Source organism: Dipodomys ordii, unplaced genomic scaffold (genome assembly GCF_000151885.1).
Source record: "Dipodomys ordii isolate 6190 unplaced genomic scaffold, Dord_2.0 Scaffold3, whole genome shotgun sequence".
Taxonomy (NCBI): domain Eukaryota; kingdom Metazoa; phylum Chordata; class Mammalia; order Rodentia; family Heteromyidae; genus Dipodomys; species Dipodomys ordii.
Genome location: NW_012267219.1, coordinates 29,452,470 through 29,473,005, shown reverse-complemented (window position 1 = coordinate 29,473,005; position 20,536 = coordinate 29,452,470). Strand labels below are relative to the sequence as shown.

At 50.4% G+C, this 20,536-nt stretch overlaps 1 protein-coding gene across 1 annotated transcript in view; it reads right to left on the bottom strand.

Annotated features, from left to right (window-relative positions):
- Elk3 (ELK3, ETS-domain protein (SRF accessory protein 2)) overlaps positions 1-20,536 on the bottom strand; it is a 62,309-nt gene that overhangs the window by 20,391 nt on the left and 21,382 nt on the right. The window contains exon 2 of the mRNA XM_013021858.1: positions 17,571-17,779. Coding sequence (XP_012877312.1) covers positions 17,571-17,777 — 207 coding nt within the window. The 5' untranslated portion in view covers positions 17,778-17,779. The remainder of the gene's footprint in view (positions 1-17,570; positions 17,780-20,536) is intronic.

The following is a 20,536-nucleotide window of genomic DNA, read 5'->3' as shown; positions in this document are numbered from 1 at the left end:
GAGAATGGAACTGGGCAGGCAGAGGGTAGGGTCGGGCAGCGCAAGAGGTCAGAGGAATGCAGTCCAGCGTGTCTGGTGGCCCAGACATGCTGCAGCCTGGAATGGAGGAGGGACAGTGATGTGGGAAGAGCCCTCTGCAGTCTCCAAAAGGGAAGTACCCTTGCAAGTACCCCGTCTACAGAAGAAAGACACAGTAATAACCGATAGAACTCGCTGGGCACATTGCATCTGGCCAAGCTCTGCCCCGAGAACTGGACAAACAGCAATTCATTTAATCCTCTGGGAACCATGATGATTATTCCCATGTGAGACATGAGAAAACTGAGGCTCAGGAAGCATAAATCACACACAGTTCCGAGCTTGTACTGGAGAATGACAGATGGCACCAGGGTAGTCTGACCCCTCGGCTCTTGGCCACTATGGATGGTGACAGAAGTCAGCCTGGAAGGTTCAAAGGGGACTCTTATTTTGGTAAGTCATGACGATATTTAGAAAAAGTCAGTTTTCACTCTTCAATCTCAGACCCCAGTATTTGTTGCTTTTAGTTGCCTGGTAACCTGGTAATGCTGCCTCATATCCAGTTGAGTCAGTGACTTTTGGACTGGTTTGGAGACAGTTGCACCCATCTGCCTCCCCTCCTAGGCAGTCTCTTAACCAGAGTCCACTCCATGCATGCCAAGCACTGAGAGAGAGCTACGGACAACAAGGAGAGGACCAACTTCAGAAAAAGGAGACGCAAGGTCCTCATACACAGCGGCAGTGGCGCTTCCACACAAGGAAGAGGAGACATGGAAAGGGATATACTGTCATCACATCCGTGTTGTCTCGGTGACCAGGCGGAAGTTGGAGGTACATAGGCGCTCTCAGGGGCAGAACAGCAGAAGGCAAATGCTGAGTTAGTAGATCCTTCCAAACCAGCTCTCTTGCAAAAACAGGTGTGTGTCCATGGATGTGTTCACACACACACACACACACACACACACACACACACACACACACACACACACACTCTTTGAAGAGGAAAGTGGAGCATGCATAAATAATCCCAATACAGGGAAGGTTGTTCAAATCTTGTAAGTTACAGTCACCCTCCTGTATATTTTAAAATACTAAGTCAATCCGTGTACCTAGTTATTATACCTGATGACAAGTTAAAAAAAAGATTATGTCCAGTACAAACATAATTCCTTTTTTATCAGTCATGGGGCTTGAACTCTGGGCCTGAGTGCTGTCCCTGAGCTCTTCAGCTCAAGGCTAGTGCTCTACCTCTTGAGCCACAGCTCTACTTCTGGTTTTCTGGTGGTTAATTGGAGATAAGAGTCTCATGGACTCTCCTATCTGAACTGGCTTTGAACAGTGATCCTCAGATCTCAGCCTCCTGATTAGCTAGGATTACAGACAGGCCTGAGCGACCAGCGCCTGGCCATAATTCCTTTTTCAAAGGAATTCTCTTCCATCCTGGGCCTGTGGAAACCTCAAAGGTAAAATTGGAAAATGGAATGGCCACGTGTAGAGGGTAGATGAGACATACTCCTATTAAGTTTTGTAATATGAACTATATTCAATGCTAAGTAATAAAGACATGTGAGCTGGTGGCTCAAGCCTACAATTCTAGATACCTGAGTAGCTGAAGGATTGCGGTTCAAAGCCAGCCGAGACAGGAAAGTCATGAGACCCTTTAATCTCTAATTAACCACCAGAAAACCGGGAATAGAGCCATGACTTGAAGTGGAAGAACATTAGCCTGAGTAAAAAGCTCAGGGATAGTGCCTAGTCCATGAGTTCAAGTCTCCATGACTGACCAAAAAAGAAAAAGAAAAGAAAAGTCAGACGTGGAGCTGTGGCTCAAATGGAGAATGCTAGCCTCGAACAAAAAGCCTCAGGGAGAGCCCCAGGGCCCAAGTTCAAGCCCCATGACTGACAAAAAAAAAAAAAAAGAAAATAATCATGTGCCTTTCATGTGTGCAGACCTGCTACCCAGTTTCCCATCTCCTCTCTGGAGGGCCTGAGCCCTGGCCCCTAGAAAGTCCACCCCTAGAATGAATCACAGGCCTCCCCTCTGCCTTTGCAACTCTCTACTCTGGCCTTACAACTGGGGGCCCTGCTCAGTCCCACACTGGTAAGCAGAGCTATAGCACTGGAATGGGGGTGAGGAGCTGCCAACAAATACACACTTACTGTTGTCAGAAGGGCTGCTGCTGGGGAAACAGTTCAAATACTATATGCCTCAGTTCCCTCTTCTACAAAATAGAAGCCGTGCTAGTGGCTCACGTCTATAAAATCCTAGCTACTCCGGAGGCTGAGATATGAGGATCATGGTTCAAAGCCAGCCAGGACAGGAAAGTCCGTGAGACTCTTATCTCCAATGAACCACCAGAAAAACCGGAAGTGGTGCTATGGCTCAATGGTAGAGTGCTCGCCTTGAGCTGAAGAGCTGAGGGACAGCGCCCAGGCCCAGAGTTCAAGCCCCATGACCAAAAGAAAAAAAAAAACAACGGAGACCAACTATCTACTTAAAGCTTGGGTCTCACGGCCCAAGAAAGGCACCCATCAGTTGTAATCTATAAACTCACTTCTTAATATCATCACTGCTCTTACACAGTAAACACAAGCAGTCCCTGTCAGCCCCAATGAAAGACGTGGCCATAATCTTCACAGAAGGCCAAGCATATCCACTTGCTCTCCTACCTTCACTTCTGGGTCACGTGGGCTGTGGCACACAGGCAGAATCGCACTTGGCTTACCATCTCAACAAGCACAGACACATGAAGCTTCCTTTAATGGAGTTCAGACAAGAAATAGACACAAGGCTCATGGCTTCTAATGCTGAACACAGGCAGCCCTTGACATCCACCATGAACAAAACCACTCATAACCTAATTAACTCCGGGGAAGGGGGTGTAGAAGGATGGAGGAGCCGTCCACTGCTGGAGGACAGAGATGGCAGCCTACAACAGAGCCAGAGCCGCTGCCTTGGCTCTCTCTAAGGTGATGTAGATGCTAACCAGACACCTAGCCGATCCCGGCTGCTGTCCAATCCTTTCAGAGCAGACTCTTGTCTGCTGATGGTGTTGCCTGAGGCCACAGCTTCTGTGAGGCCCCTTAGGGGAGAGCACTGGGGGCTGTCACCGGGCCCAGGCATGGGTGCTAGCTGGCATAATATATGATGGAGGCCCAAGTCCAGGGTTAGTGCTCTTGCTGTGAACAGTGAGATTGTAGCCACCTTTTCTCCACACAGGAGTGGGTTAACATATTCAGAGCATTGGGTCATGCTTTCAGACAACAAGGCTGTGTCTGCATTTCCCTTGTCTTTAAACAGACATTAGGTAGAAAATGAGAATACACATGAGAGGACTCCATCATCATCATCATCATCATCATTTTGTCAGTTGTGGAGCTTGAACTCAGGGCTTGGGCTCTGTCCCTGAGCTTTTGTGCTCAAGGCTGGCACTCTATCACTTGAGCCACAACACCCCTTGCGATTTTCTTGTGGTAAATTGGAGATAAGAGTCTCATGGACTGCCTGGGCTGGCTTTGAACTGCGATCTTCAGATCTCAGCCTCCTGAGTAGCTTTAGGTGTGCAGGCGTGAGCCACCAGCACCCAGCAACTCCATTATTTTTTAAGGAAATCATTTTCCCTATTTTTTTTATTTTTGTTTGAATAAAGAAAGACACTTCATCTCCAATGATGTATAGTACAATCTAATGATGATTTTAACATCTGCATTTTGATATTAAAAATAGTGATAATATGTGTTCATTACAGGTTACTCATCCCATGAGAATTGATCTGGCTGGTGGCGTTGAATTTGGAGCCTGTGTGAATCCAGGGCCATGCTGAACCTCTGGCTCCCCTCCCTCTTCACAAACCAGCTGCACTTAGCCCGAGGCTTCTTGAGCTGATCTTCCAGAAGGTTCCTGTGCTGCAGAGGGGTAGTGGGACCCACTGAGAGGGCCTGGGAAGCCAGCCCTACCCTAAGGAAGTAGAGCCCTTACTTAAATATGGCCCTTGCCCCATCCATGGGGCAAACAGGTACTTGCTTTAATGGGACACAACACAAGCATGAGGCTCCAGGCTCAGCAGTCTCATCCCACACTAGACACGAGGTCAGTCTCTAAGTGCATAACACCCCAAGACAGGTTGATGGGAAATTCCAAAGTATTAAGTCTACCACACCCACTCTGTTCAACACCACTGAGCATCTATGGCCTGAGCAAGGCAGTAGCTTACAAGGTCAAAGCCAGAAGTCCTCCTGGGCTGAACACTCCAGAAAAGCAACCGTGGTGAGGTCAGAATGGGATTTGAATCCCGGCCTGTTTACTTGACCTTTACACGCCCTTTCTAGCTCCTCAACTTCTGTAGGTCTCTACAGAAAGAGGAAGAAGAGATTCCATGAGGTAGTTTGTCCCAAAGAGTCACGTATGTCATGCCCCACTGCCACACATTCTTAATCATGACATCTTCCAAAAGATCGCTGTGTTGCATTATCTTCTCTTATTCTGCCATTGAGTAATCATTATTCCTTATACAACACTGGGCTCATACAATCCCAGCTACTCAGGAAGCTGAGATCTGAGGATCAAAGTTCAAAGCCAGCCTGGGCAAACAAATCTGAGAGAATCTTATCTCCAATTAACCAGCCAAAAGCTGAAAGTAGAAGTGTGGCTCAATATCAGTGTCAGCTTTGAGCAAAAACACCTAAGCAAGAGTCAAGGCCCTGAGTTCAAGCTCCAGTATGAAAGGAAGGGAAGAAGGGAGGGAGGAAAGAAAAGAGGGAGAGAGGGAGAAAGGGAGGAAGGGAAGAAAGGAGGGAGGGAGGGAGAAGGGAGGAGAAAGGAAGAGGGAGGAAGGGAGGGAGGGAGGAATTTCTTATCTGGTGCTTTGCCTTACAGATCCTAGGGTGCTATGAGTCTCACAACTCTCAGCTGTCCACCTCCCAAATGAGGAATGAGGCTGGAGCTGAACTCACACAATTGGCCACCACAAAAGTGTGTCTCCAAGCCTCCAGCTTTCCTGACTACAGCCTTTCTTCAGGTCATTCGGATTACCACTCAGTCCACACAGTATGACTCATTCTTTCCTGACACAAAACCTGATCTGTCCTCTCTCCAAAGTTAGTAATGCCTGCAGGAGTGATTCTTAAACTTTCTTCTCCTGAACCAGCAAACCTTGTTCTAACAAACATGCAGGGACACTTTCCTATAGAAGCCTCGGCACTAGGTTCTGTCCTTGACAAGTCTAACTGCTGTTGGATTCGCAGTGTGGGTCCTACTGTTTCTTAGTCTAGGCCAACTGAACTGCTCAGTTTGTTTTATTGGGCTTGGTTGTTATAGGCCAGATGCCTTTGTACCTGCCCCCTGGGAGCATCTTCTGAAAGGGCCCCTTGGCCCCATCAACTTCAGCTGCTCCCAGCCGCGTCCTCTCCCATCAGCTACATGGTGAGTTAAGTGGTGTCCCCCAAGTTCATGTCCACCCAAAACTTTAGAATATGGCCTTATATTTAGAAACATGGTCACTGAAGATGTAATTCATCATGATTTAGGGTAAGCACTAAATTCAACAGTCAGTGTCCTAGGAGAAAAGGGGACACACACACAGACACAGACACAGACACACACACACACACACACACACACGAAAGACAGTCACAGGCAGAGAGCAGAGGATGTGGCTAGAAGCCAAGGGCTGCTGGGAGCCACCAGCTGGAAGAGACCCTGGATGATCCTCCCTGGAACCTGCCAAGGTTTGGAACCTAGCCAACAGACTTCATTTCCTGGATTATGAGAGAACCAATTTCTGTTGCTTTGAGCCACCAAGTCTGTGGTTATTTATTCCGGCATCCCTGGAAATGATTTTATTTTATTTTCATTTTCATGTTGTTTTCAGTGGTACTGGGGGTTGAATCCAGGGCTTCCGGCTTGCAGGTAGCTGGTGCTCTACCCCTTGAGTCTCCCTCCCCGCGCCCTAGTCCTGGGGGACTTTCTGAAAGTCACCTGTGCTCAGCAGGGAAGGGAAGCTGGTGAGCATCTCCCTGGAGTGACCCCTCGACCCTGCCTCTACCCTGCCCACTGGACACTGCCTGGGGCAGCAGAGCAGCAAGGGAGTCCTTTGTCTAGGGCTTTAGTCTGGAACACGCACACGCACCAATACATCCACGCCCCCACAGGATCCATTTCAAACTTCTAAGAATAAGGCACTGCCAATAAAAGGGCTCTAAATCTGGCCGGGAGTCAGCTGACTCTGGGCGGGGGAGGTTTTCTTGTGGTTTGGGTTGAGATTTTTCTTTAGTTCCTGGCACCGAGAAGCTACGGTGTAAATTGTCTCACCAGACGGGGCCAGCCTGAAGTTGGGAGGCTGCTCGGCCTTGCTGCTGGGGTAACCAGGGGACCCTGCAGTGGCTGCAAATGAAAGCGCCATCTTGCTGGTCCGGCAGGGCGCTCTGACGGGAGGCTCAAATCGGACATTTAGGGCATCTTTCCATCCTTGCTTTCGTCTTGGCTGGTGGCTGCCTCTCACTGGGTCTGAGTCCTGGCTCTGGGCTGGCTCCATCCACTCCCTCAAGGGTGTTCTCAGTCAGCCCATCACAGGCCCAGCTCCGGCTGGGCAGGAGCTGCTATGGCTGATGGGCTCTGTGGCTTCAGTGGCCATCTCTAGTGCTGGCATATGGTGCGGGAGTGAGGGATCACGGGGCCTCTGGGAGTGTGCGCTCAGCCTGGCTCAGCCACGGATTTCATTTACTCATTTCTATTCATAGGTGAGTTTGATATAAATATCGAGCTCCTCATATTTCATGTAACTCAGTGGTAGAGTCCTGGGTTCAACTTCCAGCTAAATAACAACAAACAACAACAGCTAAACAACACAACAAAAAGAGTCCCTTCCTGTGCCGAGTCCTCCCTCCTTGAAGGGGTAGCAGGTTGTGTGAGAATGGTTTTGTAGGTCCTACCTGTGCTAAAAGATGGCTGTTCCCTCCCTCACGTACACCACAACCCAGCACCTCAGCCCAGCACCACAGTCTAGTACCAAACCCCGCATCATAGCCCAGTACCTTGGCTCAACACTTTAGCTTAGTACCACAACGCAGTACCTCAGCTCAATACTACAACCCAGCACCATAGTCCAGTACCTCCACTCAGTACCACAGCCCAGCATCAGAGCCCAGCACCACAGCCCAGCACCTGAGCTCAGCACCGTAGCCCAGCACCACAGTCCCAGGTAGCACAGAGATGTCAGGGACAGTCAGGAAAAGCAGCCCGGGGAGTTAGACATAAGGACAGCAGGAGAGGGGAGGGGACGCGGAGCAGGGAAAGCAGCCACCATGGGATGTGTAGGCACTGGCTGGAGCAGCATTCTACAGTGAGCCACGCAGGGAAGACACAGATCCAGAGAAGGCTGGGTGGGCAGCTGGAACTGTCAGGTTGGGTAGACAGTGAGGGAAAAGTTTGGACTCTTTTCTGGGGCCACAGAGATCTCAAGGAGTGCCAGGCAGAAAAGAGAGGGGTGCCAGAACCAGCACCCCCATTCTCAGCTTGCTCAAATACCCTGCCAGCAGTTTGTTGATTGTTTTTTTTTTTTGGTTGTGGGGCCTGAACTCTGGCCCTCAGCCCAAGACTCTACCACTTGAGCCACAGCACCACTTCTGGCTTTTTCTCTTATGTGGCGCTGAGGAATAGAACCCAGGGCCTTAGGCATGCAAGGCAAGCGCTCTACCACTGAGCCACCTTCCCAGCGCCCAGCAGTCTTTCCACTGTCATCTTGATAAATTAACATAAAAAACAATGTCGGGGCCATCTCTTCTTTCTGCCTGCCTTGGTATGGCAGTCAGCAATGTGAGGAACAGAAGATTCCCGTGTGCTGCCCCACCCACCCACCCTGTAACCCCGAAGCCCTGTAACCCTGCAGCTTCACAATCACAACTCGCGACCTTGAGGCCAAGGCTCCTAGGCTGAGGCCCAGCCACTGAGCAGCTGCTTCATCTTGAGCTGGCTCCTTCAACACCTTCCCCAACCACCACCACACCAAGACTTAGTATCCCCATCTTGTCGGCACCCACTTCTGCCTCTAAGGCCAGGGATGCTGGGAATTCGATCCAGAGTGAACAAATGCCAAAGTGTCGGATGCCGTGCTGACTTGAACGTGCTCTGTCCACGTGCCTCCCTCCTTCTGTTCCATTCGGGGAGGTGGCTGGGCACAGGCCGCCCGGAGGAGCAGCTGGTGGCTGGTGGGTGGTGGGAGTGTGATGTGAACATTAGGAGGCTCTGTCAGTTTGTCTACACAAGCCCTAAATTTTCCTGCAGCTCACCGCCCCGGGAGCAGGAAGGCTGGTGCTGGCAAGTGTGGGCTGACGCAAGTGGATCTGGCACGGCTGCGGGAGGGTTGGCAGCCAAGCGCGGGGAGCAGAAGCGTCCTCCGTGTGGATGGAGCTCAGGGCCTGGCTCATCCTTGTTCCTTAGCAACTGTCCTATTTGGGAGATCACTGAGTACCATGGGGATGCTGAAGATAGGAAGCACCCCCAAAGGACAAGTCTGAACCTTCCCCGAATGGCCACTTGTGCTGGCTTCCAGCCACTCCTCCTCCCCCTCCTCCCCTTCCCTCCCCCCCCCTGGCCCCCGGGCTAGAGGACCAGATTGGAACACCTGCAGGAGGTGTTCACCTTCCTCCCACCTCCAGGCAGCTCCTGGGAGGGAGCGGGAGCCCCGTGCCCCTCTGCCACCCCGGGCAACAGTGCAGTTGCCATCTGCTGGCCTTCAAGGCAGCTGAGAGGCTGATAGAGCACAAAGGAAAGCAAAGGCAGCCAAGAAAACGACCCAGGCCCAGGGCGAGGCACGGGGGGCCCTGTCCATACAGAGAAAGCGGACGCAAGTCCAGGAGAGATGGGACTTCTGTGAAAGTCCACCACCAACAAAGGCATTCTAGAAAGCTCCAGAAAATGAACACTTGCTGGACTTTCTCTTCTTTCTCTGCGCTGACAACACATCCTTTTATCTTTGTAAACTTTATTTGGGGGGCAATGATGGATAAGTTGAGCCAGGCTTCTCGGCATAGGTAGTCAAGCTCAGATTTGGATTATTAATACAAATATTTTCCCATCAAGATGGCATACCCAGTGTAAAATGAATTAATAAGTGAAGGGAAGAGGGTGATGTGTGTGCTTCCGGGAATGTGTCGCCAGTGACTTTGTCTTGACCTCGCTCCATTAAGTAGAGACATTCAGTACCCGCTGAGGCTAAGGTGGGCGGTTGCTGTGGAGACAGGATCACCTCTCATCCCGTCTTCATCTTTATCTGGGGAGACAGGGCTGGCAGATGCCCCCTGTCCTCCCCCGCCCCCAGCCCTGAACCTTCCAGGATAAACAGCTCTGCCAGCAGCAAGGACAGAAAGGTTTGTTGGCCAGAGAAGATGAAGGATTGTGTCAGCTTCCAGGTCTCTCTGAAGTAAGGCAGAGCAAGAGATAACTGCCCACCTTACATGAGTGCCAGACTTTTCCCTGTCCACCCTGGGGTTTCTGGGGAAGTGCCTACTGCACTGCACGGCAGGTGCTGGTACTGACAAAGGGCTGGGGCCACACATCCAGCAGAAAGTTGCTTCCCGGTAAATGGCCACAAAAAACAGAAGCTGTGAGACCTGAATGTAAAACCATCTGTGCCGAGAAGCAGGAAAGGAGACATGGATTTTTCTTCCTAAAATGCAAATCTGACTTTGGGCACTCAATGGCTTTCCACCATTGCCTGGCTGTCGGCAGAGCACACCTGGTGTGGCCAGATTCACTCTGTGTCCCCAGGCTTCTCTCCCCCCTGCCCAGCAGGAGAGCTCCGGCTGGGGAAGCTCTTCCCGCCTCCCAGGCTGGCCCTCTCCTACCTTCCCACCTGCCCAACTCACTCTTAGTTCTTAACACCCAGGAGCTCTTCCTTCTGCCGTACTTCCCTCCCTCTCTCTCCCAGAAGGCCTGGCAGCAAGTCCAAGCTAGTAACCCTCGCTACATTTGGGGAGGGAAAGGATTTTTGTGTCCAGCTCCCCGCCTTGGCCAATCAGCTGCTAATTCACACAAGGGGAGGGAGGAAACATTTTCCCAGGAACTGCTGAATAATTGAAAGAAGTGAAAGAAAGGAGCCATACCAACTGATGGCCATGTGAACAGAAAACAACCTAGAGCTTATTTAAGAAGCCAGGTATAATGACTCTACCTACGTAGGAGACAGAGTTAGGGAGGATCATGGTTCCAAGCCTGGTCAGCCAAAAAAGACCTGACTCCCAAGGGTCCCTTCTGTCCGGTAGAGGGTGTGGCAGCCATTGAAGGCCAGACAACAAGCATGCAGTGACCTCTAGGCTCCACCCTAGTGGGGCCCCCTATGGGTCAAACTAATTTGGCCCATGTTGGTAAGGAGTGAGTAAAGGAGTTGCTGGCCTATTGCTCAGTACAATCTCTAAAAGAGCTCTTTTCAAGCATCTCAATAGGTTTTCCTTCTGGAAAATCACTGAGTGACACAACAAACCAAACCACCTCCTAGGACTTACAGTGCCCTTGGGAGAGGGTGACGGTGGCATACATGCCAGTACCCGGTCCCCAGCAGCTGAGGCTTCTCCCTCCCAGACACAGGCATGAATGCCATCTTCTGATTTGCCTGCTTCTCAGGCTGAGCGGGGCCACTCAGCCCAGCTCACTCAGCCCATGTGGGGAAGTGGGGGATCCCTGGGCCGGGTGTCACTCCTGTCCTAGAAAGCCAGTGGGGTCTGCCCAGCAGCCTCTCAAGAGCTTCATTTAGGGGAGGGAGATGTTTGCCAGCCTTCCCAGACATGTACACTAGTGAACACACGAGGAAGGAATAGACAGCAGGCCAGCATTAGCCCAGGGCCCAGCACTAACGCAGGTACAGTACTAACTCAGTGTACAGTCCTAACCCAGGGCCCAGTACTAACTGAGGACCCAGTACCAACCCATGGTCTATTTCTAACCCAGGGATCAGTACCAACTCAGGGCCCAGTACTACTCCAGGGCTGGAGCCTTAGAGTCAGCTCTTCTTCCCACATGAGCCTCCTTACAGTAAAACCTCTGTTGTTCTGATGAGGAGGCTGCCCAGTTTCCTGGACTCTGAATCCTTCCCCTCTGGCCCCATAGGGGCACACACGGTGAACACACTGGGACGTACCTGCTGCGGATCCACAGCTATACCTGTCATGGTGTCTAGTACTACACCAGAGACTTTCTGTGTGTGCCCTGGAGAGCAGGGTTTTTAATATTTATTTTATGTCTGAGCATACCTGAAGTTGAAACGCTTGCTAGGTAGGCCTCCCAAACTCGATCTATTCCTCCAGCCCTTTGTGCTTTAGTTGTTTTTCAAATGGAAGCTAGCCTTGGACTGTGATCCTCATTATGCCGCCCACATACCCAGAATGTCATGCGTGTATCACTAAGCATGGCTCGTTTGTTGAGCTGAGGATCTTGCTAATTTTTGCCTAGCCTGCCCCTAAACTGATCTCCACTTCCTGTGTTGCTGGGATTACAGGTGTGAGTAACTGGCCCAGCTTTGGGGAGTGATTTTTAAACCCATTTCTGTAGGTTTGCCCTTTCTATGTAATTCTGAAAATCTAGACAAAAGCCAAACAGTACATGAAATACATGTAACATGGTATAGACTGGAACCCTACCTGAAACAGGGCCTTTGTAGCTAAAGGCCAAGAGCATTAGGTCAAGCCCTAACCCAAAGACTGGTGAGCTAGAAGATAAAGAAAATTTTGACACAGAACACAAAAGGGAGACAGCATGTGGTGACTGAGGCAGAGATCAGAGAGGTGCATCTGCAAGCCAGGGAACAGCAGAGACCCAGGGCTACCACCAGCTGTGCAGAAGAGACCAGGAAAGACCCTACTCAACCCAGAGCAGCCCAGGGGGCCAGGCTCCACTGACCACAGAACTGAGAGAACAGATCGTGGGCATTCTGAGCACCGTTTGTGATAATTTGGTAATAACAGACTAATACAATCCAGCAACCCAAAGTCAGCGAGGTTGGTTTTTTGTTTGGGTTTTTTTTCTTCTTACATTTAATAGCTTTCATTGCATCCATGATCTGAACTTGACTAATGCATGCATCATTATTTTATCCATTTGTTCCTTTGCTTAGCATTTACTGAGCAACTAATGCAGGCCAGACCCCATACATAACCAGAGCAATGAGAGCAGTTCTGCAGAAATGGAGGCCTACAACTTAATACAGGAAGATGCAAGAACCCAAACAACACAAAGAACGTGCATTCTGAGGTATGCTTACTGGTGAGAGACCCTACACTCAGCACAACGGTGTGTACGCCCTGCTCCAGGGAAGGAGCCAACGTTTCTGCTGACGGATGGAGACAGCTGGCCTCTTCGCCTCCACTGCACTGGATACCAAGCCAGCACTGGCTGCAAAGGGGCCTGGCGAAAATGACCCCTACTCTAACTCGAGCAATGTGTAATGTTTGATTCAGAGGTGGTGGTGGGACATCATTTTAAAATGAAACTGTCTTAAGGAAGTGGGTTTTCAGAAGGGCCTACATATACAAAAACAGGCAACTGGTAAGGGAAATGATGATACTCACCTTGCTATTAAAAGGCAGCCCAAACAAAACTAACAGGACTTAAGAAACAAAGAACTCCCACTCATCTGGTTGAACCACTACTAAATATCCCCATGCTGCTGATCACATATATGGTATATAACATGTGAGCACCGTTATATATTATAGACTGTGATAGACAATTTGCTCCAGGAAAGTTAGAATGAACTTGTGACTTTAAATGAGCATCATTATTCCACAATACTGTGAAATTCCGGAAATTATGTAATCACTTAATCACAATAAAAAAAAAAAACTCAGGGAAGGGAGGGAGGGAGGGGATGGTAGGGGGAAAACAATGGAGGGGGTAACAATGTTCAAGAGGAAGTGTACTCATTACCTCACTCATGTAACTGTAACCCTCTGTATAGTATCTTTACAATAAAAAAAAAAAAAGGCAGCCCAAAGAGCCTCGTCTGGTAAATCTAACGGACAATCTGAGACACTTGGGAGGCAGAGACTGGAGGACTCCCTATGCATGAAGGTTCATGAGACTCAGTTCTAGCAATGGTTGGGTAGGTGGCATCTACCTGTCATCCTCAATGACACGGAGAAGCACACGTTAGGAGGATTGAAGCCCAGTCCAACCTGTGAGATCCATCACTTAAAACAACCCTGGCAACATGGAGCTGGAGAGACTGCTCAAGTGGCAGAGTCTGTAACTTGCAAGTCTAAGGCCCTGAACTCAGTTCTCAGTACCACCTCCACCAACCCCCAATAGAAAGAAAGGAGGGGGAGGGGGAAGGAGAGGACTGGGGGAGGGGAGAGACAGTCAGGGCTCCTGATGGCTCCTACATAAAAGAGACACATGATTCTCTGGGCCTGTATTTCCACCCCACAGGCAGGAAGAGGGCACAAAGGTCTTATCTTCCCTTCTTTCTCTGATTTGTCAAATTGATGAGAGAGAGAAACCATTATAAGGCACTTGATTATTCTAGCCAACCCTTGGTCACACCCTCCCCTATGCCTCCAGTGCTGTCTCACTGCATGCCTGACATTGTGGCCATTCACCCCATTCCTTCACAAAAATGGGAAGCCGAGGCCCAGAGAGGTGGGGCACCCTGCGCCCCCCTCCTCCAAGCTGAACTCGGCTCCTGAAGCCTGGCCCTGGCACAGGGTGGCAGCTAGCAAGGGACAGATCACCAAGGCAGAGCTTCAGCATGGCTCCTTTATGCCTCTTACAGATGCTGGGGAGGGGGGGACATGAGGGAGGAAAGTCGGGAGGGTGACAGCCACAGTAATGATACACACAGTGCGCAGGAGCAGCCTGAGCACAGGGGAGGCTGGGAAACGCATGCAACGCCCACCATGTGGCATCCATGTGGCCTCCAGCTTGCCAGATCCAATACGTCCCTCAACACCAAAGACTGCCATGACTAGAGGCCCAAAACTGTCCCGTATGTCAGTTTATCCTATCCCATTCACTTCTCATAGGCTAGGGACACTGGCAAAACTGAAAGCACTCGTAAATGTAATGAACCATTTCGTCCTTCTCCTCCTTTCTTCCCCCTCTTCCAAGTCTCTTCTGCCCTCCTTTCTTCCTCTTCCTCCTTCTCTTCCTCTCTTCCTTCCTAATTCTTTTTCTTCCTTTCCCTCCCTCTTTCTTTTTCCCTCTTTCTCACTTTTTTTCTCCTGCTGGTACAGGGCTGACTTGTGTTCCCATTTAGCTTTTTTCACTCACAACTGCTACTCTACCACTTGGGCCAAGGCTCTAGTCTGGCATTTTGCTGGTTAATCTGAACCAAGAGTCTTGTGGACTTATCGGCTTGCCTGGGCTGGCCTCAAACCCAGATCCTTAGATCCTAGCCTCCTGATTAGCTAGGTTTATCTTTTCTTCTGAAACTGTGTCTGCTGTGGTTTCACTCTGGCTCGAGCATGTCCCTCAGGGCTCCTGTGTGAGGAGGCTGGAAGGTGGTGGATCTGCTACTGGGGAGGGGCGTAGTGTGAGGTAATTACATCACTGGGGACTCTGACCGTGGAAGACATTAATATGCTGTGGGACCATTCTCAGGAGAGTGGGTTGTTATGAATCTCTGTGGCTTCCTCTTTTTGGGGGAGGGTGCAGAAATGGTATTTAAACCCATGGTCTTCTGATCATTAGGCAGGTGCTCTACTTCCGGCCATTTTTGTTCTAGTTGTTTCCCAGATTCAGTCTTCTACATTCTTCTTGGGCCAGCCTCAAACTGCTGTCCTCCTACGGTCGCCTCCTGCATACCTGAGGTTACTGGGTCCATGCCATCATACCTGACTTGAAGATCGTCTTGAAAACCTGTCTTCCCCTCCCCTGCCCCCAAGCTGGTCTCAAACCACGATTCTTCTGTTTTCTGCCTCCCAAGTAGCTGGAATTACAGATGTGAACTACCATACTTGGCTCTCTGGCTCCCTGTCTCACTGTGTGATCTCTTGCCATGATGTCAACCACACAGCGTGACACAGCCAAGGGACACACACGAGAGCCAGTGCCATGCTCCTGATGACCAGGTAAACCTCTTTGCTTTATAAGCTCTTACCCAAAGCCGGGCGCTGGTGGTTCACGCCTGTAATCCTAGCTACTCAGGAGGCTGAGATCTGAGGATCGCGGTTCAAAGCCAGCCCGGGCAGGAGAGACTGTGAGACTCCTATCTCCCATAAACCACCAGAAAACCGGAAGTGGCGCTGTAGCTCAAGTGGTAGAGCGCTCGCCTTGAACTGAAGAGCTGAGGGACAGCACCCAAGCCCAGAGTTCAAGCCCCATGACCGACCAAAAAAAAAAAAATAAGCTCTTACCCAACCACAGGCATTTCATTACAGCAATGAAAAATGGACTAATAACACAGTCTAAAACTTTGTTTGGTGTCACTCATCTCTTGACAGCAATTTATAAGGAAGAGTGACTACGTCACGTAAGCAAGCATGTGTACCTGTGGAACAGGAAATAAAAGATACAGTGCTTAGTGTACACTCACACAAGGGCCCTCACTGTGAGCCCCAGCTCACGGCTCAAAGGCTGCTGCAAGGGGGGACAGGACCCCTGGCTTTTACCTAGGAGGAGAAATGGGACCCAGCTGGCAAGCAGGCCACAAGAGGCCACCTAGGCCCCAGACCTTGGGCTCTACCAGGTGCACAGCAATTGCTTGGGTTTTTTTAGCATGAAAGTTCTTGACAATAAGCACAAATTCCTTAGGTTATAATAACCTTTGGACAACCTGATTACCTACCTGAACTCAGAGATTCAAAGGTTAAGGAAACAAGTGGCAGTGTAGGGGAGTGTGTGTGTGTGTGTGTGTGTGTGTGTGTGTGTGTGTGTGTGTGTGTGTGTGTGTGTGTGTGTGTGTGTGTGTGTGTGTGTGTGGTGGCAGTGTAGGGGAGAGAGTGAGTGTGTGTGTGTGTATGTGTGTGTGTGTGTGCGCACGTGCCTTTAGGAATGTGTGCAGACCAGCTGGGGTTCCAAGGCTCTACAACTCACTAGCTGGGGCACACTTCCCAATCAAAGCCTCCACCTTCTCCTAAGAGATGGATGAGATGGCAGGAAATTGGCTCACTGAGGTGTCGAAGTCTAGATTAAATGAGACAGCGTGCAAAGTTCTCAGCACAGGGCCTTCCATGTCTCACAGAAAGTACCCACGTACTTGCTGACGAATGGAAACTGTTTTCTCTGGGGATCTGAGGTTAAGGGCCGCTGTCTAAACAGCAATGGCTTCACCAACACAGCAGTCACTTCCAGCCCAGGAGGTCCCTTCCCCTCCGTGCTGAGCCAACCCACACCCTCAGCCCCCACACGGGGGCCAGGAATCAGGGAAAGGAGAGTCCCAGGCACAGACAAGCCTTCTTTTCTTTGACACCTTGATTTAAAAAGGCCAAGCTTCCAGGCACCGAGCCAACAGGCAAGGCAGACTTGTTTTCCTTCGGGGACTCCAATTCCCAGGGTATAACCGAGAAGCTGGAGAAAATGCAAAACAATACGCCATCTGCCTGGCTTCCAGACAGTGCAATTAGCGAGAAGTGCTTCTACATGTTAGCAGGACTCCATGTTAAGTCGGGATTAATTAATTGCCACATTAAAGGAAAGCACCTTTAGCATTTCAATGACATAATCATATGCAATTACGATGGTAGAAAGGAACACTTTATAATTAACGATGTCTTTACTTCCTGAAATGTGTAATCCTTATGTCTTCCATTCCAAAGAGGTTGGCAGACAGAAAGCACTGAACATAGATCAGGAACTGATATTTAAATCAGCTCTGAATTCACCTTTCAATGGGAACAGTGCAACCAGAACAAAAGCTTGTCACTACTAGCACTAACAGTCTTTCTGTCTCGGTCAGGAGGGTAAATATTCAGCCACAACACATTCAAACAGAAATGGCCACTAGTCCAGGTCTCAGGGAGTCTCCTAAATAGCCGTCATCTTGTCCTCATTGGCCATATGAGCTGCTTTTCCAGGAATGGAAGGTACTGACTGCAGCAAGGCTGCCATTACTGCCACCCATAACTCTGTCTCATCTTTGTGACTGCTGCAGACAGATACCAAGCACCCAGCATGCTTCGAAGAACTTAGTAGCTGCTGCAGCATTCTCCTGTCACTCCTGAGACACCTGATCCCCCTAGGGAGCCAGCACTAGGGGGGTTGGGGGTGTGGCTCAGGGGTACAACACCCTTCTGAAAACCCTGAGGCCCAGGGTTCTAGTCCCAGCACACATGCCCAAGCTACCACTCCCGAGGAAAAGCCACACTGACAGAGCCACAAGTGAGACTCTCTGAGAGACTAAAGAGGAACGCCCCAGAACCTTTTGCCATCTAGCTTCTCCGGTCCGCAAGGGCCTTCATAAATGACACAGGAGACCAGAGAGGGAACAAGATCTGACCCCCAGAAGCATCCTTGAAAAGAAAAGAAGCAAAAGTGCTTTCCTTTTCCACCTTGACACATGGTACCCCTTGACCCACTTTCCTCAAAAGGCATACCCCCACGGTCCCAGCAGGGCCCTCCTGTTTACCTTGTCATAGTAGTACCGCAGGGCTCTGCTCAACTTGTCGTAGTTCATGTTCGTCTTGTTCTTGCGAAGTCCCCACAGCTTGGCCACCTCCTCCGCCTTGAGGAGTTTGAACTCACCATCATTCGACGTCCAGCAGATCAAGTGTTCGTGCTTCTGATCAAGCAGCAACTGCAAGAGGAACTGCCACAGTGTGATTGCACTCTCCATACCTGTGGGGAGAGGACACAGGTCAGAGCCTGAAGTCTAGGGGGGGTTGGGGAGGGGGACACTGACTGATGAGTGGCAGGGCACAGGGGTGCAGGCCGGGCTGTGAAGCTGCCTTCACGCTGCTCCCCCTCCTCCACATCCCCACCTCCCACCTGCAGCCAGTCTCAGGAACAGTAGCTTCGAACTCCCAACCCAACAGGCCATACTCTGACCTGGGTATTCTTTGCTGAAGTGCTGGTCTGGGAGCTAAACGCATTCTGCAGGGTCCTGGGGGTATTGAGGCTGTGGTTCGTACCTCCAGGCTTGGGGTACACCCTTCCTACTATGTGACATGCTTTGTAAGAAAGGGACTTAATTACGCTCACTGCCAGCAAACTCCTCGCCAAGTACAATGCCCACTACAGGTGCCAGGCAGTATATAGTTCTGGAATTCAATAACTGGTCATTGCTAAGAGCACTTTCCCTGGTGCTGGTCATACAGCATGGTCACAAGTGTACATTTTTCCTGCTAGGAAAGACTGCAAAATGCTCATCTTTTCCTCTGTCTCTGATGGAGACCTTGTGCTGTTCTTTCTGCCTAAATGCTGTTCCTGAGCGAGCTTTGGAGCCAGGGAAATCCCTCCTCCATCGCCCTGACTCAGCTCCAATGGGAGCTGCTTGAGGTCCTTGACGTCAGTCATCTCAGGATCTTCTCAAGAAGATTGTAAAATGCTGGCGATCGATAGTTCCCCGGTGGTGAGATCACCATGTATTTAGTTAAGAAAGAAGCTAGCTGGGCTGGGCTGGGTTGGAGAGCTCCCCCACAGGTCCGCTGTCCTGAGAGGCTGCCTTGGGTACCCTCAATTGTGATGTGGACAGATGGAGATGAGGTCTGGGGCTGGACTAGGAAGTGGAGGGGAGACTGAGGGTGGACACCTGACGTCTTGGCCTGGACAGATGCACCACAGCCATGCCACGAGAGGTGACAACCCGACAGAACTAGAGGCCATCCTACCGCAGCGCAGAGACTGTGTCCTCAGAACCGCTGAGGTGACAGCAATGAAGGGAGAGAGGCAGAGGGGAAGGGGGAAGGGAGAGGGAGACGGAGATGGAGAGGGAGAGAGAAGGAGGAGAGAGAGAGATGCCCAGCTCTGGGAGGCCCAGAGGTCAGACCAAGGTCAAAATACTAATGTCGAGGGTCCATATGTTTATCTGCTCCACAACTTCCCTCATTCATTGCTTGCCAAAGAGCAGCTTTTTTGGGGTGGGGGGGCCAAGGCCTGTGCCTCCACGGTAGAGCACTTGTTTAGTGTGATCAACTTCCTGGGGTCAGTTCCCAAGGGAAAAGAGGGAGCAGCTCTTGTCTCCAGAGAGCAAGCATCCTCTCCCTCCCCACCCAGGGACAGGTGCTGAGCCCTCCGCTCAGCACTCACTTCCCTGTTTTCTTTCCCATGTTCGGTCATGAAGCATCTGGCTGTTTCTCAGTTAAGACTGTGGGTTTCTCAGCTAAAGGAGAGCAGATCAGGGAGCAACACAGACGCCTCTGGGTATTTCATGCATGGTTCTTTAAGGGAGCAACGCTGATATTCATTGCAACAGTCACCTGATCTGTGAGACAGGAAATCACCCCATTGCTGGCTCAGAACCCTGCTCGCACCCCTGAATCTAATTCGGACAACAGCTCAGCAGCTCAAGTTCCTCCTCTCCCCCCCACCTCTTCCTTCTCCTCCTCCAAGCTGCAAACCTGCCCTAGCAGCTAACAGGCCTCTCAAATTCCTGGTGTCTTTGGCAGTGAACTCTCATGTTATCTTTGGCCCTTTTAGTGGGTGCTCAGAATCCCCATCCCATGCCCCTGAAAGGACAGAAAGCTTCCAGCAAATTGAGAAGTTAGGAAGGAAGAACCGTGGGGCTCATATGCCGGGTGAGAATGTGGGCAAGCCTGCCACCCTGCACCCTGAACTGGCAGGAGTCAGAATGTTCTGCAGCAGAAGCCGCTCTCACGCTTCTCGGCACTCTGCTCTCACTCGGTGCCTGAGACTGTGTTCTTTGCACATAACATATGGAAATGTGGTGGGCTAAATGTTCCTGATTCGTCCTTCCTTCCCTTGTCCAAGGGATGGTACAGTAAGATACAAGATTTGATCAGTCCTGCCTTCCCAGCTTGGGCTTGGCCAATTGGCTTAATTTTGGCTATTGGAGAGAGTGATGAGTCAGACACAAAGCCCAGAGTCAACTTTTCCCAAGCCATATCTGATGCAGCTTTGCTGGGCTAAAGTGTAAAGGAAAAAGTATGCTGTTATACATCCATGGGACCAGTTGTTACACAGTAGCACTGCAACAAAAGCTGGCTATACCAAGGCCCAATGTATTGGTCTCTCCTTTCACTAGGAGTTGCCAAATATCTTTCCATTCAACAGCTTACAAGCACAATGATTTTTTTTTGAATCTACACAGAAAAAGATCAGACAGACTCATCAGGTCTTTACTCAAGAGGCCACACATGAGCTGAGTGGCAGCCATGATGTGAGGGCCAAGAGCTGAGGGCAAAGGCCGAAGTAGAAGGTGGATGGTAAAGAGCAGAAAAGGGGCGAGACGCTGAAGGCTCACACCTGTACGCTTAGCGACTCAGGAGGCTGAGCTCTGAGACTCCTGAATGAAACTAGAGCTCTGGCAGGCAAAGCTGAGAAACTCCAATGAACTAACCAAACAGTCCCATCCAGGCCTTGAGCTCAACACCCAGGACGGACACACACACACACACACACACACACACACACACA